This window comes from Microtus pennsylvanicus, chromosome 2, assembly GCF_037038515.1.
Source record: "Microtus pennsylvanicus isolate mMicPen1 chromosome 2, mMicPen1.hap1, whole genome shotgun sequence".
Classification (NCBI taxonomy): Eukaryota; Metazoa; Chordata; class Mammalia; order Rodentia; family Cricetidae; genus Microtus; species Microtus pennsylvanicus.
The window spans coordinates 8,246,012-8,259,806 of record NC_134580.1 but is presented as its reverse complement, the minus strand read 5'-3'; the positions used below and the strand labels follow the sequence as shown (position 1 = coordinate 8,259,806).

General features: G+C 54.6%; 2 protein-coding genes across 12 annotated transcripts in view; both read right to left on the bottom strand.

Annotated features, from left to right (window-relative positions):
- Positions 1 to 2,190, bottom strand: part of Baiap2l2 (BAR/IMD domain containing adaptor protein 2 like 2) — a 29,953-nt gene extending 27,763 nt beyond the window's left edge. Inside the window, exons 1-4 of one of the 2 annotated variants that reach the window (XM_075963507.1) lie at positions 1,971 to 2,190; positions 1,187 to 1,262; positions 725 to 811; positions 101 to 162 (exon numbers count right to left, since the gene is read on the bottom strand). In XM_075963507.1, coding sequence (XP_075819622.1) covers positions 101 to 162; positions 725 to 811; positions 1,187 to 1,262; positions 1,971 to 2,021 — 276 coding nt within the window. In that variant the 5' untranslated portion in view covers positions 2,022 to 2,190. The remainder of the gene's footprint in view (positions 1 to 100; positions 163 to 724; positions 812 to 1,186; positions 1,263 to 1,970) is intronic. The other variant, XM_075963509.1, reaches the window with a different exon arrangement.
- Positions 2,191 to 2,923: 733 nt separating this feature from the next.
- The window catches only part of Pla2g6 (phospholipase A2 group VI), a 37,472-nt gene continuing 26,600 nt past the window's right edge, over positions 2,924 to 13,795 (bottom strand). For all 10 annotated transcript variants that reach the window (XM_075959910.1, XM_075959903.1, XM_075959909.1 and 7 more), the window contains 7 exons: positions 11,740 to 11,903; positions 10,215 to 10,365; positions 5,976 to 6,112; positions 5,505 to 5,659; positions 4,342 to 4,509; positions 3,875 to 3,948; positions 2,924 to 3,631 (listed from right to left, as the gene is read on the bottom strand). In XM_075959910.1, coding sequence (XP_075816025.1) covers positions 3,487 to 3,631; positions 3,875 to 3,948; positions 4,342 to 4,509; positions 5,505 to 5,659; positions 5,976 to 6,112; positions 10,215 to 10,365; positions 11,740 to 11,903 — 994 coding nt within the window. In that variant the 3' untranslated portion in view covers positions 2,924 to 3,486. The remainder of the gene's footprint in view (positions 3,632 to 3,874; positions 3,949 to 4,341; positions 4,510 to 5,504; positions 5,660 to 5,975; positions 6,113 to 10,214; positions 10,366 to 11,739; positions 11,904 to 13,795) is intronic.

The following is a 13,795-nucleotide window of genomic DNA, read 5'->3' as shown; positions in this document are numbered from 1 at the left end:
ACTCGGGGCGCCTATCTCCTCAGCCTCTGGGCCTCATTCTTGAGCTGACGCCCATCTGCTCGAGCGATGCTGCCAGGGCCCAGGGCGGCCTGATACTCACCACCACCTCCAGGTCCGAGTTCAAGTGCCGCTGAGCATCCGACATCTGAACCAAGATCTCACCTGGAGGCAAGAGGGGCTGTCTTTAGTGTGGAGAGCCTGCTCCATCTGCCTTCCTCGTGCCAGAAGCCAGTCAGAACACTTCTGGCTGGACTGGGGACCAAAGTCCAAGGATTTCACACATGGATCTGACTCAAGACTTGGTAACTCTGATCTACCAGGAGGGTAAGGGAAGAAGTGGGGTGCAAACATGAGAGATGGGACTCCCAGCACTGGCCACAGGCCTGTGCTGAGGTGGGGGCTTCTAGGAAAGCACATGTGCAGAAGGAGGCCCCAATGAACCCCAGAGCATGGGCCACATACGCCCTAGACCTGAGGAGACAATAAGAACACAGGCAAGCCAGGCCAGCACGCCTTTAATCCCAGAACTCGGGAGGCAGAGGCTGGCGCATCTCTAGGTCAGCCTGGTCTACAAAGGGAGTTCCAGAACAGCCAGGGCTACTCTGTCTGTTCAAACCTGTCTCAAAAAAAAAAAAACAAACAAACAATAAAGCCACAGGGAAAGAGCTGGGCTGCGACAGTAGGCAGAGGCTGGGGGTGGGGGGTGAAGAGGACAGAACCTCACCCAGAATCTGTGATGTGGAGCTCTGCAGGGCCTGCTCCCCAATCTTCTGGATGGCGTTGAAATACACCTCAGCTGCCTCGGACAGAGCTGCAGGAGAGGTGAAAGGTCAGGCCAGTGCTCAGTCTGTGCTCCTGATTGTGCAGGGGGACACTGAGATGTGGCGGAATGGGGGAAGGTGCCCTTGGGTAGGTGCCTGCGGCCGAGGAAGACCGTCCCCATGGGTCTCGTGGGAGGGCCGCAGGAACCTGTGTGCTCACGAAGGTGTGGGTAGTTGTACTGTAAAGCTAAGGGCAGGGAACCTAGTGAGGAGTGGGCTGTGTGGAAAGTGTCTCGGAGTGTCTGGGACATGGGTGGGTTGTGGGACCTAGGGCTGAGGGTGAGCCCAGCACTTAGGAAGGAGTGCTAAGCTGTGGGCTGCTGCCCCAGTGATGGCAGGGGCTGAGCGCCAGGGCAGACACTCACCGTGGAAGGCACGGAGGTAGTTGTTGCCCAGGTACACCAGGTTCTCCAGTGCAGGGTTAAACTGCTCCATGATGCTCTGGACCGGAGGGGAAAGGATGCAGGCCATGGTGGAAAGAAATAGATGGACAGAGGCACCTAGCCCTGTGAAGCCCGCCTTGACCTCTGAGGTCACCAGAATCCTGGCTCCCTCCTACAGAGTCTCGGAGGCATCTTTGGGGAGCCAGACTCAAGCCAGAAGCCCCTGGCAGAGAGCTTCTGCCACACACCTGCCCCGGAGAGGCTTGCTCCCTCCTGACATGAAGAACCTCAGAGTTGTCTTGGTCTCACTGGCTGAATGAAGCCCAGCAATCTGCTGCCACCAGAATAGATTCTGGTGGCATATTGCAGCCTGTCCTGTGCCCAGGCCTCACCAGAATAGATTCCTGGGGCTGCTGATATCACCCCGCATATCGCCTTGTGCAAAGAGACCCCTGGGGTCCAGCTGGAGAACATTGGACAGTGAAGGCAATCCTGACACTTCCAATTTAGGTCCTGACTCCAATCCCGGCAGCGCCTCCTCTTCCCTTGCTGACCTTAAACAAGTGTTTAACCTCTGTAGGCTCGGTTTCTCATCTATCCAATAAGCTGGCTACTTGCTGTTTCCCAGGTGAGGGTGTGCAAGGCATGCAGGGGGAAGGGTGCTGCATACAATTCCCAAAGACTCCCTTCCACTCCCACACCTGGGGCTCCCTCTGTCCTGGAGCCAACCTGGCCGCTACATGCTGGTCATGGCCCATGAGCTCACCTTGTAGATGGCCATAGTGGACCTGTAGAACTGGTCCATTTCAGGGGCCATGGAAGGTGGCGCTGGAACTGAGGAGGCCGGTGGTTCTCGCAGGGCTGGGAGTGCTGGGGTAAGTCTCCACAGGTCCCCAGTGCTCTGCTTCTCAGGCAGCAGGCCGCGAGGAAGCTGTGGAGCGGGGCCTGCAGATGGAGTCCTGTCTGGAAGGGGGTGGCTGCTTAATTATTCACCAGCCAGGGGGTGTCAATGCGATCTGGGGCGTAACCAGACCCTGTGGGGAAGGCATCCTATGACGCAGGCGGGCTCCTGTGACCGGCCCTTCAATTATTTACCGTCTGGGCGTGTACTGGTGGGCATGCGTGGATGAGCCACTTTCCCAGGTCACCTCCTACTCAAGGCCCTGTGCCTGAGAGCCCCCAGGCCTTCCTCAGTCCTTATATAGCCCTGCCCACCGTATAGGTCTGGAACATGGACCTCCCTGCTGGAGCAAGCTGGGGCATCCTGGAGCTAAACCCACGTGGAGGACTTACTGCTCTGACAGGCCTCATCTCTGCTTGGGACCCGACGCCTTGAGGGGGACCCTGACCACTTAGCACCCCTGCCCCCAGTGCTGGGGATGGAACCCACGGCCTCATATATGCCGGGCAAGTACTTCACCTCTGAGTTCCCTCCCCAGCCCTAATTCCCCGCCTCCTAATGTCAGAGCAAGGATGACGTGAACCCGAGTCCCACAGAGCTGGGGCAGAGTGTGGCCCTCTTCTCTCACTACCCAGCATGTGGGCAGACCTTCTACCCTTGCCACGCCTCAAATGAGGTTCCCATAAGCTTCCCTGGGCTGATGGGTCGGGCACTAACTGCCCACTCCATTGTCAGTTATATCAGGGCCAGAGAAGAGGGTGTCCCGGTCGTGTCTGAGGAAGCGGGGTTGGGACGCAGTACACACTACACAGGTGAACTTGATTCTAAACCCGTTTATTTCACAGTTAAGGTGGCCTTGAACCTCTGCCCACTCTCCTTCCAGAGAAGAGTGTGTGCACAAAATTGACCTTTGGGAGCTGGCAGGGCTCTTAAGGTGGGGTGGTTGCAGGGGTGGGGTGGCTGGCAGGTGTAGAGGGGCAAAGTCAAATGGGGTTGGATTTCAATAGCCTGGATTTCACCTAATGATGGGGTGGAACCCCATTTCTCTAGTCCCTGACTTCAGGAAGAGGGAGGAAGGGGTGGGCTGCCGTGGCCAGGGAACCTAGGAGAACTCTCTGGGCACACTGGGCACCTTAGTGTTGCTCTCACTGAAATGTAGGGCAGTTGAGGGAGCCAGCTGGCCTTCACAGTTTGGTAAGAGGGCTGAGGGGACTCTGGGCTTTCAGAGTGGCAAAGTGCAGGTGGGTCAGGAGAGGTGCCTTGTGGGGAACTGTTTGCGCTCTGAGCCCCAGTCCTCAGGTGGACACAGAGCTGCCTGGCCCAGCTTGGTCCTCAGTGTGCTGGGTGACCTGGCCCACCCCTGCCAGTAGGGCCTGGGGGCTCAGGGCGACAGCAACAGCTGGACAAGCTTCTGGAACTCCTCCCGGTGCTCATAGATGTAGACCTCCGTCTCCCAGAGGGCATTGACCAGCACCGCATCACTGACCTCATCCAACATGATGTCTGTTCCTAGCTGGGGGTTCAGTCTGTTGGGAGAAAGAAGAGGGTCACCCAGCATACCCAGCCTGGGTGGGGACAAGAACTTGGGCTGGGGAGGGGCTGGGGAACAGAGCACTGCCCTGAAGCTGGGAGAGACCACATCAAGAGCTGGCAGTTATGTGTGTCAATGAGTCTCATCGCGTGATAGTGGGCAAGGACCTCTGTTGGCGACATGGGGGTGGGTGGGGCTCGCCAGGCCTGGGAGGAGTCAGGCCAGACCCGAAGCTTACCTGAAGTACTGGATGCCAACCATCTCGCACCAGGCCCGGGCCCGGTCCACAGCCCGACCGTCTGGATCTGTACACTGAGGAAAGCAGGCCCCATAAGCCCGGGCCACAACACCCTGCCACCCACCCTCCGAGATCCCTGGGTTCTAGTCATTCATCAGCAGAGTGATCTGAACAGGTCCACTTCTCTGGACCTCGGTGACTGGCCTAACTGTGTGGAATCTGTTCAGGATCTCTGAGTGGCAGTGAGGGCGGTGGCAAAGAGCCCACCATCCCCTCCCTGTGCATCTGGTCTTCCACACAGCTGCGTACAGACAGAGAGCTACAGTCAAAGGACATGTGAAACCCCAGTGGGACCTGGTCAGGCTGTCCCCCAGAGCCGGCTGACAGGGACGGACATGGCAGTGTGTGGGGGCATTGGCCAGAGGTGGACCCTGAGGGAAAGGGTCTGGGGAAGGGTACCAACTCACACAGTCCACCACCATCTTGCCCAGTTCTTTGGCTCCAAAAACAGTCTTGGCCAGTTCCCAGGGGTTGCTGGGGCGGAAGACATCTACACAGGTTACAGGCACTTGAGGGGACCTTCCTGTCCCCAGAGAGACAACTATGGAGAGCTTCTTCACCTTGTCGCCCTGGCCCTGTGGTGAGGAGGACAAAGGTAGTAAGGAAACTTTCACAGGCCAGAGAGAGGCCAAGGCTGGGTACAAGGCTGTGAACAGGAGTAGGCCCAGACTCGAATCCTGAACAGCCCTACAGCTGCTCCCTGGGACAGCTGGTGTGAGCATGACAGAAGAGGCCTGCGGGGCACGTGGTGGGGAGTGGGTGAAGCTCTGACTAGAGGCAGCCCTGTACTTGCTCAACCAGCTCTGCTGCCAGTTTGCTGGGTGACCTTGATGGAATTCCTTCCCACTCAGGGACCCCAGCTCCTCATCCTTCATAGACTCTGACTTTGACTGGACAAATCGGAGACTGCCTGAACTCCTTGAGGAACCCGCCATCTCCGAGGCCAAGGGTGCATCTCGGTGCTCCAGGGCTGTGCTGGACTTCGGTGCCTCTCCAGCACCGCACAGCGATGGCATCCCAAGTGCCCAGGGCACTCACACAGGCACTGCTACTAGTGGAAGTGAGGAATGGGGCAGGGCCAGCTCCCCACAGCGCTGCTCCACTTCCCCTGGTGCACAGGCCTTGTTACCTTGCTCTCACGACTTGGTTGAGGGCCACTGCCTGCCCTTGGCTCATTGCCTCAGGACTGGTTCCACGCTCAGGAGCCCTGTCCCAGACCTCAGTTCTCCCACACAGGCCCCCTCCTCCTCCTGCCTTCGACACATTCAGGAGAGTCTCCTGTTTATGGCGTCTCTAAGCAGGATGTAAGTTCTGCAAGGCAAGAGCGTGCCCAGCTGGGTAGCGCTAGGCGAGCAGCTGTACACTGCCCTCCCCACTCCCAGCAGGTGCGAGCCCTGACCACAGCCTTCTCTGCGCTCAGCATGGATGGGGCCTCAGAAGTCTCCTACCACGGACAGTGCCCATCAGATAGGCCCAGTGAGAGATATGACTGTTGCTGAATGTTGTAAACGGGCAAAGACGCGTATCAAAGTGGCCCGTTCTCATCAGCGGTATATGGTGATGCCCTCACCTTGCGGATCATATCTTGATTGTACTCATGGATTTCAGTCATAGCATCTAGCGTGGGGTTGTTGGCCAGCAGCCCACCATCCAGGAAGCGTCCGTTGGGCCGGAAGTAGGTTGGGGCTGCCCCACTGCTCCGGGCTGCCCGCCATACCAGCTGGTCTAGAGGTGGGAAAAGAGGGTGACTCAATGACATAAGACCTGTCCCTTCAGTACAGGAAGAGGGGAACTAGGAAGTCTTTAGAAACAGGACCCATAAGGCCTTGCTGCTGGGTCTTGCCATCCCGATGAGCGGTTGTTTGTCACTATGGACTTCCAGGGGCCTCTTCGCTCCTAACAGCCTCCAGCAACAGCTGTCCTTAGCCAGCCAAGATGGCGATATGGGTGGGAGGGCATCCAGTGCCCCGTTTGTGACTCCCCACCCCCTTCCAGCCTCAGCTAGCTCTTCCCATGGACACAGCAAACAGTTGGCTCTGACCTGCAGGCTGAGTCGGTGGCTTCAGGTTAATGTTTTGGTTGAAGCGAGGTTCCCGAGTGGCCTCTGGTGCGTCGTAATTCCGGAATAGGTGGAGCTCCGCTGGCTGTCGGTCAGATAGTGTCCCTGTCAGCATCACCCTGTAGGGAGCAACAGAGGAGAGCTGGTCCAGCCGCCCATCAGCTCCTCTCCAGGGTCATGCCCTGGACCCTGTTCGTAGTGGGCTTCTCCCTGGCATCTCCTGTGAACCTGGGGCGGTTTAAGCGGGAATCTGGCCAATGGCGCCTGCCTTACTCACAGGTGTTTCACTCTATCCAATAAGCCCACTCTGGAAACTCACCCACCCCAGAAGGTCGCCAGGGCAGCAGACAGGCTGCTCAGAACCAATGGCAGCATCTGGTTTAAAAATAGATGACCGGGAATATCATTGTCCATCGGCAAGCCAGCTGCCATAACGCTGCGACTCCTTACTCCAAGGGTGCAGGCCGAGTGCAGGGCCACTGAAGAACACCCAAGATGGGACTTACTGGGAGGCATGAATGCCAAGATCGAGGAGAGGTAAGGAAAAGCAAGGTTTGGGGCAGAGCCTTCAGCGTGCTGCCAGTGGTTTAAAAACAAGGCAACAGTGTAACTACTCAGCTGGGTAGAAGCCCACACTGAAAGGCCGCTGAGAGCAGTGAGCGGGCTGCATGCTGGGGCTGGAGAGACAGCTCAGCAACCAGGAGCACCTGCTGCTCTTTCAGAGGCCTGAGTTCAGGGCCCAGAACCCACAGGATGGCTCATGACCATCTATAACTTTAGGCCAGGGGATCTGAGGCTCTCTGTTGGGCTCTGCAGGCACCACGCATGTATGTAGTGCACAGGCACACACGCAGGAAAAACATTCACACACATAAACTAACAACAGAAAGGAAGGTTCCTCCTAACCCTGGGACATAAAAAGCCCGGGCACAGGCTCTGGGAAACTAGGGTGTGTTCAGATCCTTGCAGAGGCCTGGTTCTGTGAGCTCCAGTCCCCTCCCTGGAGAGGACATTCATCGGCCGCTCTCAGCACCACAGCAGCTAGCCACCCTCTGTACTCTGTCACAGAGTTGATCTAACTGCAATAGCAGCATACGTGTGTCAGTGAAGGACAGGACTTGAACCCGGTCCTCTGGAAGAACGGCCAGTGCTCTTCACCACTGAGTCATCCCCCCAGCCCCTGATTTTAGTCGTAAAAGCCTGAGAGGAGCTGACAACAGCTGGGTGGTTTAGAGTACCTCCTGCTTTTACAGAGGACCCAAGTTTGGTTCTCAGCAACCATGACAGAAGGCTCGTAATCACCTGTAACTCCAGCGCCAGGGAATCCATGGCCTCTGAGGGCACCCACACACATGGGGATATGTCCACATTCACAATGAAAAGATAAATTTTGCTTAAAAGGATAGGACCCCTGACAAGATGAATACACAAGGGCCAAAGTCCACCAAAGGTGAGGTCTAATGGGAGACGCTTTCTAGCCTGTCTGAACTCCTAGTTTGTGTTCACATCACCTAGGGAAAGTCAGAGTTCCCATGACAACCACCCAGTCAGTGAAAGTGGCAGCGATGGTGGCAAGCCTGCATACCTAGGAGATGACACAAAACCCTCTGCAGGGAGGGCCACTCTGAGTTTCAAAGAATCTGATTTTCACATTAAGAAGCAGTGCAGACAGGAAACATCCCAGCAGGGAGGGGCACACAGGAGAGGTCACCATGAGAGCTGGGAACAAAGCTCAGTGACGGAAGACAGCCACTGAGTCAAGGCAGACTAGTGACCGCAAAACACATGCATGGGCTGCAACGGACCACAGTGCTGCTGTGTGCAGAACAGCAAACAACAAATGCAGGCGTCCTAACATCTCTGTTGCCCTGCAATGCTGGGAGCACACTAAGCAAGCACTCTGTCACTGAGCAGGGACTGTCTCGTGATATTTTGGGGGGACAGGAGATTACAGGTAATGACTTTGAAGACCAAAGAGTGCTTTTTTTTTTGGTGGGGGATGCACACCCATATGTACATATAATGAACTTTTTTAAAAAAAATCAGCAGATAGGTTAAATAACAGAGCAACAGAGAGAATCAGTGGACTGGAAAACAGGTAAGAAACTAACCAGACTGCACCACAAAGAGATCAAATGGTAGAAGGTGGGCACAGTGGCGCACACCTTTAGTCCCAGCACTTGGAAGGCAGAAGCAGGTGGATCTCTGTGAGTTTGAGGCCAGCCTGCCAGGAAAGCCAGAGTTATATAGTGAATCCTGTCTCAAAAGAAGAAAAAAGAAAAAAGGGGGAGAAAGAAGGTAGAAAATTTAAGAGAGGGCTGGTTGATTAGCTGGCTCAGCTGGCTGCAAGTCCCGACAACCTGAGACCAACCCGCTGGAAGGAAACAATCCTAAACTTGTCCTCTGACCTCTACGTTCACGTTCTCATTCTTTCTCTGTCTCTCTCTCTGTGTCTCTCTAAAATAAATGTTAAAAATTTAAAAAAGAAAATGCAAGAGAAGTTAAAAGATCTAGAGGCCATAAGTATGCATTTAATACGAGCTTAACCTAATTTAACAGAGGAAAAACACACAAGGAGAAAGACGGGCGGGGGGGGGGTAATGAGCTAGCAGAGACGTAAGTTAAAGTGATGAGCTGGGCGGTGGCGGTGCACGCCTTTAATCCCAGCACTAGGGAGGCAGAGGCAGGAGGATCTCTGTGAGTTCAAGGCCAGCCTGCTCTACAAGAGCTAGTTCCAGGACAGGCTCCAAAGCTACAGAGAAACCCTGTCTTGAAAAAAACAAAACAAAAAAACTCAGAGGTTAAGAGCACTGGTTGCTCTTCCAGAGGTCCTGAGTTCAATTCCCAGCAACCACATGGTGGCTCACAACCATCTGTAATGATATCTGGTGCCCTCTTCTGGTGTGCGGGCATACATGGAGGTATACATAATAAATAAATAAACCTTTTTTAAAAAAAGTTAAAGTGATGACTCAGGATTCCAAAACCTGAAAGACGCCAGGGCAAACCCTGGCAGAGACCACACGGACATAACAGAAGAATCCATGTCTGCATCCTAACACGGAGCAGGCAAGCAATGGGCAGAATCTACACAGAGGAGACCGAATGCCTCCAAGGGAGACAACAGACGGCAACTATGTGCCAAATATTAGAGTCCCTAATTTCATAAAACAAACGCTAAAATACATAAAATACCACATAGGCCCTAAAAATCTAATCGTGGGGGGACTCCAGGGTTCCCCTCTCATACTTAGATAGGTCTTCAAACCTGAACAGTGAACTTCAGAACTGAATCTACTACATGTCTCAGTTAAGATGACAGAAACTGTGAGAAGCACCGTGGAGGACAGGGTAATTTCAGGTTATAGCTCTCAGGGAAGCTAGGCATGGCTTGCTGACTTGCTCAGCCTGCTTTCTCATCCAACTGAGTGCCACCTTCCCAGGGATGGCACTGCCCACAGTGGGCTGTGCCCCTTCGTATCAGTCATTAATCTAGACAACAGCTCACAGCCAAAGCCATACAACTAGAGCCTGTCTCAAAAAGCTAAAAAGAAAGAAGGAAGAAACAACCCTCCTGCTGGAAAAAAACAACCCTAAGCTGCTGGGCCTTGCTCACGCTCCATTTCCTCCAGGCAGCTCCCTCCTCTCTCTTGCCCCTAGTCACTCAGCAGGTTGACAGACACTGTCCAACGGCCTGTCTGTGCTAGAGGCCAGGGCTACAGAGGACAAGGCTGCCATGTTCCTGCCTTTTTAAGCTCATAGCCTGGCCAAGGATATGGGCCTTGCTGCAGGCCTGTCTTCAGAGCCGCGACACGCTGCAGGCTCTTCTGGGGCCTCTTTAGCAGCTTCCCTGCCTGCTGTTTAGCTTACTTCTCTTCCAGCTGCCCTGGGGTGGCCCTCCTCCTTCCCCTCCATGGGCATTGCCGAGCTGGTCCAGCAGAGATGCCACGTGACAGGTCAGGGAACAAGCACGGTCTAGTGTGACAATATCCCACGAAAGGTTAAGGAGTTCATTACGTCTGCCAAAGTGGTCCAGTTGGCTTGGAAGAAGCAGGCCCTGCTCTCTCCAGGAAGCTCCAGGCCACCCAGCTCTGACCCTCCTGGTTCCTCTCCTCTCCATTCATGCAGACAGTCTCCCCATGTTCTCAGGGGTCTCTCATCTAGATGGGATGAAGAGCTGTCCTGTTCCCCAGATTTGGGCAGGTGGGGAACATGGCTTACTTGGGTTTTTTGACATCTGTCATCTTGGTATGTTCCCCAAACTCCCGTTTCAGGAACTCTTCCAGGGGCCCAGACTCATAGGGCCGTGAGCCCCGAAACACCTCGTCCTTCATTCGGAAATACACACCACGCATATAGGCCATGGACTTACCTAGGAAGAAAACATGAGGAGTTGGAGACCCTAGGATGATGTGCAGGCCCCTGTGGGATGGCAGCTGCAAGCTTCAGGAAGCATGGGCAGGTGCTGGCAGGAGGTGGTGAAGGAGGAAATCTGTCAAAGGGCTCATGGAGCATGAACTTCTAGGCCCTTCTATAAAACCTGACCATACAGGCAGAAAGCCCCTTACAGGGCTCGCTACTTAAATCTGTATTACTAAAAAGGGCCTCGAGGATACAAAATTGCACAGAAGTTAGTCCCATTTCCCTGTCACAGTGAAAGAGGAGCAGGCTGTCTTCTGAGTCTGTGGGCCAGACAGGCTATGGGAAAGGAGGTGCCCAGGCATCTTACAAGCTCCTTGGAGCCCAGGGTGTGCAAGCAGAGAGGCTGCTGAAGCAGGACTGTGCCTGTCTGAGGCTAACTGGGTGCTTCTCACTCCAGCCTCAGGTCTTCCCATCTGAGGCTGGGCTGGGACCTCTGCCTGTTCTGCAGGAAGATGCCATGTACTATGGGTAGAGCAGGTTCTGAGGTAGCTCTCCTCTCACAGGCCAGGAGGGACTCGGGAGAGCTGGGCTGACTCCTCAAAGCCAGCCCTGGTTCTTGTCTGATGTGCAGCGTGACATCATGGTCATCAGAGTCCCTCTGCGCTCACCCCACAGAGCCAGGGTGACAATCATCTCCCGAATGAAGCATCTGCTGATAGACCACTGCTGATGGCCGAGCCCCCGCAGCTCCAAACATAGCCCCGCAGGGAATGGCCCCTGAAAGCTCCCTGGGATGGGTACACCCATATTCCCGAAAGTCCCTAGATTGACCCCATGGCCTCACCCCAGTGCCCAGCAGATGCCCAGGTGCCTGTACTGCTGTCTCACCAGGAGCCTCCTGAAGCCAGGACTCAGGCTCAATCACTCCCCAGAGGAGACAGATGCCAGGCCACTTGAATGGCAATGCTGCTGGCCCTATGTGGCAAACTCCAGCTAACCAAATGTCTGTACTTCTGCAAACCTAGATCAAAGGAGGCAGGCTAGTGGCCTGGGGGTGATGGACTGAGAGTCTAGGGGATACTCTGGCCTGGGTACTCCCACGGTTGTGCCATGTGCCTCTTCCCAGCCAGAGTTTTGACTGTCTAAACAGCCCAGGACTCTGGCATCCTGCAACTCACTCATTACCCCAGAAATGCCCACTCCATTCATCAAAGGCTTTTGAACTGGCAGAAGCTGGCAGGTTCTATGGTTTCTGGCTTGCAGGAGTGTGGAGGTGGTTGAAGACCACCGAGACATAATACCCCCTAAACTAGCTCTATACCCCAACCTATGAGGGCAGATGGCCCACCTGCCCACCCCACCATACCCCAGAGGCTATGCTCACTGTGCAGAATGGCCAGGGCCAGGATGCCCCCGGTGCTGGTTCCTGCCACCCAGTCGAAGAGGTCCTTGGTGGCCACACCTGAGGCCTTCTCGATGGCAATGAGGAGCTGGATGATGACCAGGCCTTTCACGCCCCCTCCATCCAGGCAGAGCAGGTGATCATGGCTGCAGTGAGGAGAGCAGTGGGCCAAGAGGGTCTCATGACGGCACTCTCGGCTCTGTGCCCTGAGCTTCTGCACAGCAGGGGCCACGTGAACAAAGCAACAGAGCCTGGGAGCCTACTTGCTATTGGGTATGGAACCAGGTGGGGAAGGGAAGAAGCAAATGTTTCAGGTGCGCACAGGGAAAAGAAGGGTGGGGGACACGGTGGAGGCCAGGGTAGAGATGGGGTGAGGAACAGGATGGCAAATGGGATGAGGAGTGGGGTGGGGAGCGTGGTGGGGAGCATGGCGAGGAGCAGGGTCACGGCTCTGTGACCCTGTACAGAAGTGATTCAGGTCAGCTATAGGCATGACCCAATGTCTGTTGGAAATAAACAGGAGGGGGAGGAAGGGTTGGTTCTCTCCAGCAGGGTCAGGTGTGTGTGTGTAAAGAGGATCAGGGAAGTGGAGGGGAGGGAGGGAGGAAGCTCTATGCTGGGACCTGGGGAAAAGGAGGAATTAGCTCACTTCATTGACCCAAGCTCCTTTGAGGAGGTACCCTGCTGTCTTTATTATCGTATTGGAAAGGGGGTCAGAGGTGAAGAGAATGACATGAAGTCACATGCTTGGCTTCTGAGTCACACAGCAGGCTTATCCGTCCTGCAGCCTGTGAGTTGCATGTGGCTGAGGATAGCTATGGATGCAATCAGAAACTGACTTAAAGCATAAGGTGTGTGTGTGTGTGTGTGTGTGTGTGTGTGAGAGAGAGAGAGAGAGAGAGAGAGAGAGAGAGAGAGAGAGAGAGAGAGAGAGAGAATGGATGTGTGTCAAGAGAGTATGTGTGTGTGATTTTGTTGTTATAACACAATTACACAGTTCTTGCGTGTGAACTCTGTAGGTGACAATGTCATGTCTCAGTGTTAAAAGGTTGTACATTCCTGCTCAGCCCAATCTAGTCCCAAAGAGGGCAGAAAATGCAAGGTGCTAGGCCTCATGGCCATGCCCTAGGGGTGCTTGCAGTCTATGCTCAACTCTCCCTTCTAGGCTCATTTTTCCCTCTCAGTTCTATGATTTTGTTACATTTCTGATGTTGTAAGATAAGAGTTTCACACTAGCTCAGACTGGCCCTGAATTTACAATCCTCCTTTCCCAGTCTCTCGAGTTTGTGAGGCTGACAAATATGTGCACCACGCTTGGCTGCTTCTCAGCTTGAATCGCTGCCTGTAAGAGCTCGATCGTGATCACTGGCTTTAACTGTCAGCTTGACACAAAGGAGAGTCACCTGAGCAGAGTCTCCATGAGAGACTGCCTACACTGGGCTGGCCTGTTCAAATCTGTTGGGGAGAAAGAACTTAGCCCACTGTGGACAGCACCATTCCCCAGGCCGTGGGTCCTGAACTCTGTACAAGGGGAGGAGTCAAGCTGAGCACAAACGAGCGAGAGTGCGCACACTAATCTCCCTCTGCTCCTGAAAGCAGATGGGATGTGACTAGTAGTTTGGAATTCCTACTTTGACTCCACACAGTGCTGGGCTCTACCTGGGATTAGAAGATGAAACAAACTCCCTTCTCCCTTAAGATGTTTTCTGCCTGCTGTTTTCCTACAGTAGCAGAATTGAACCAGGATACCCACCCAATGCCAGCAGGATTAGCTGCAATAGCTGCCCAGCCACTAACTCCCTTGTGGTGGTCCGGTCCTGCCACCCTCTGAAGCAACCCTTCTTTGCTCACACTCCACCTCTGCACAACTCCCTATGACAGGGCAGCTTGACTCTGCATGGCACTGGATGTCCAACACGTGTGACAGGGAGGGCAGTGGAGCAGGCCCACATGTCCCGCCTTTAAGAGTCTTCTAGACTAGACGCTTGGCCATTCAGGGAGCTCAAAGAGTTCAGGGGCAGCAGTGAAGATGATGGAA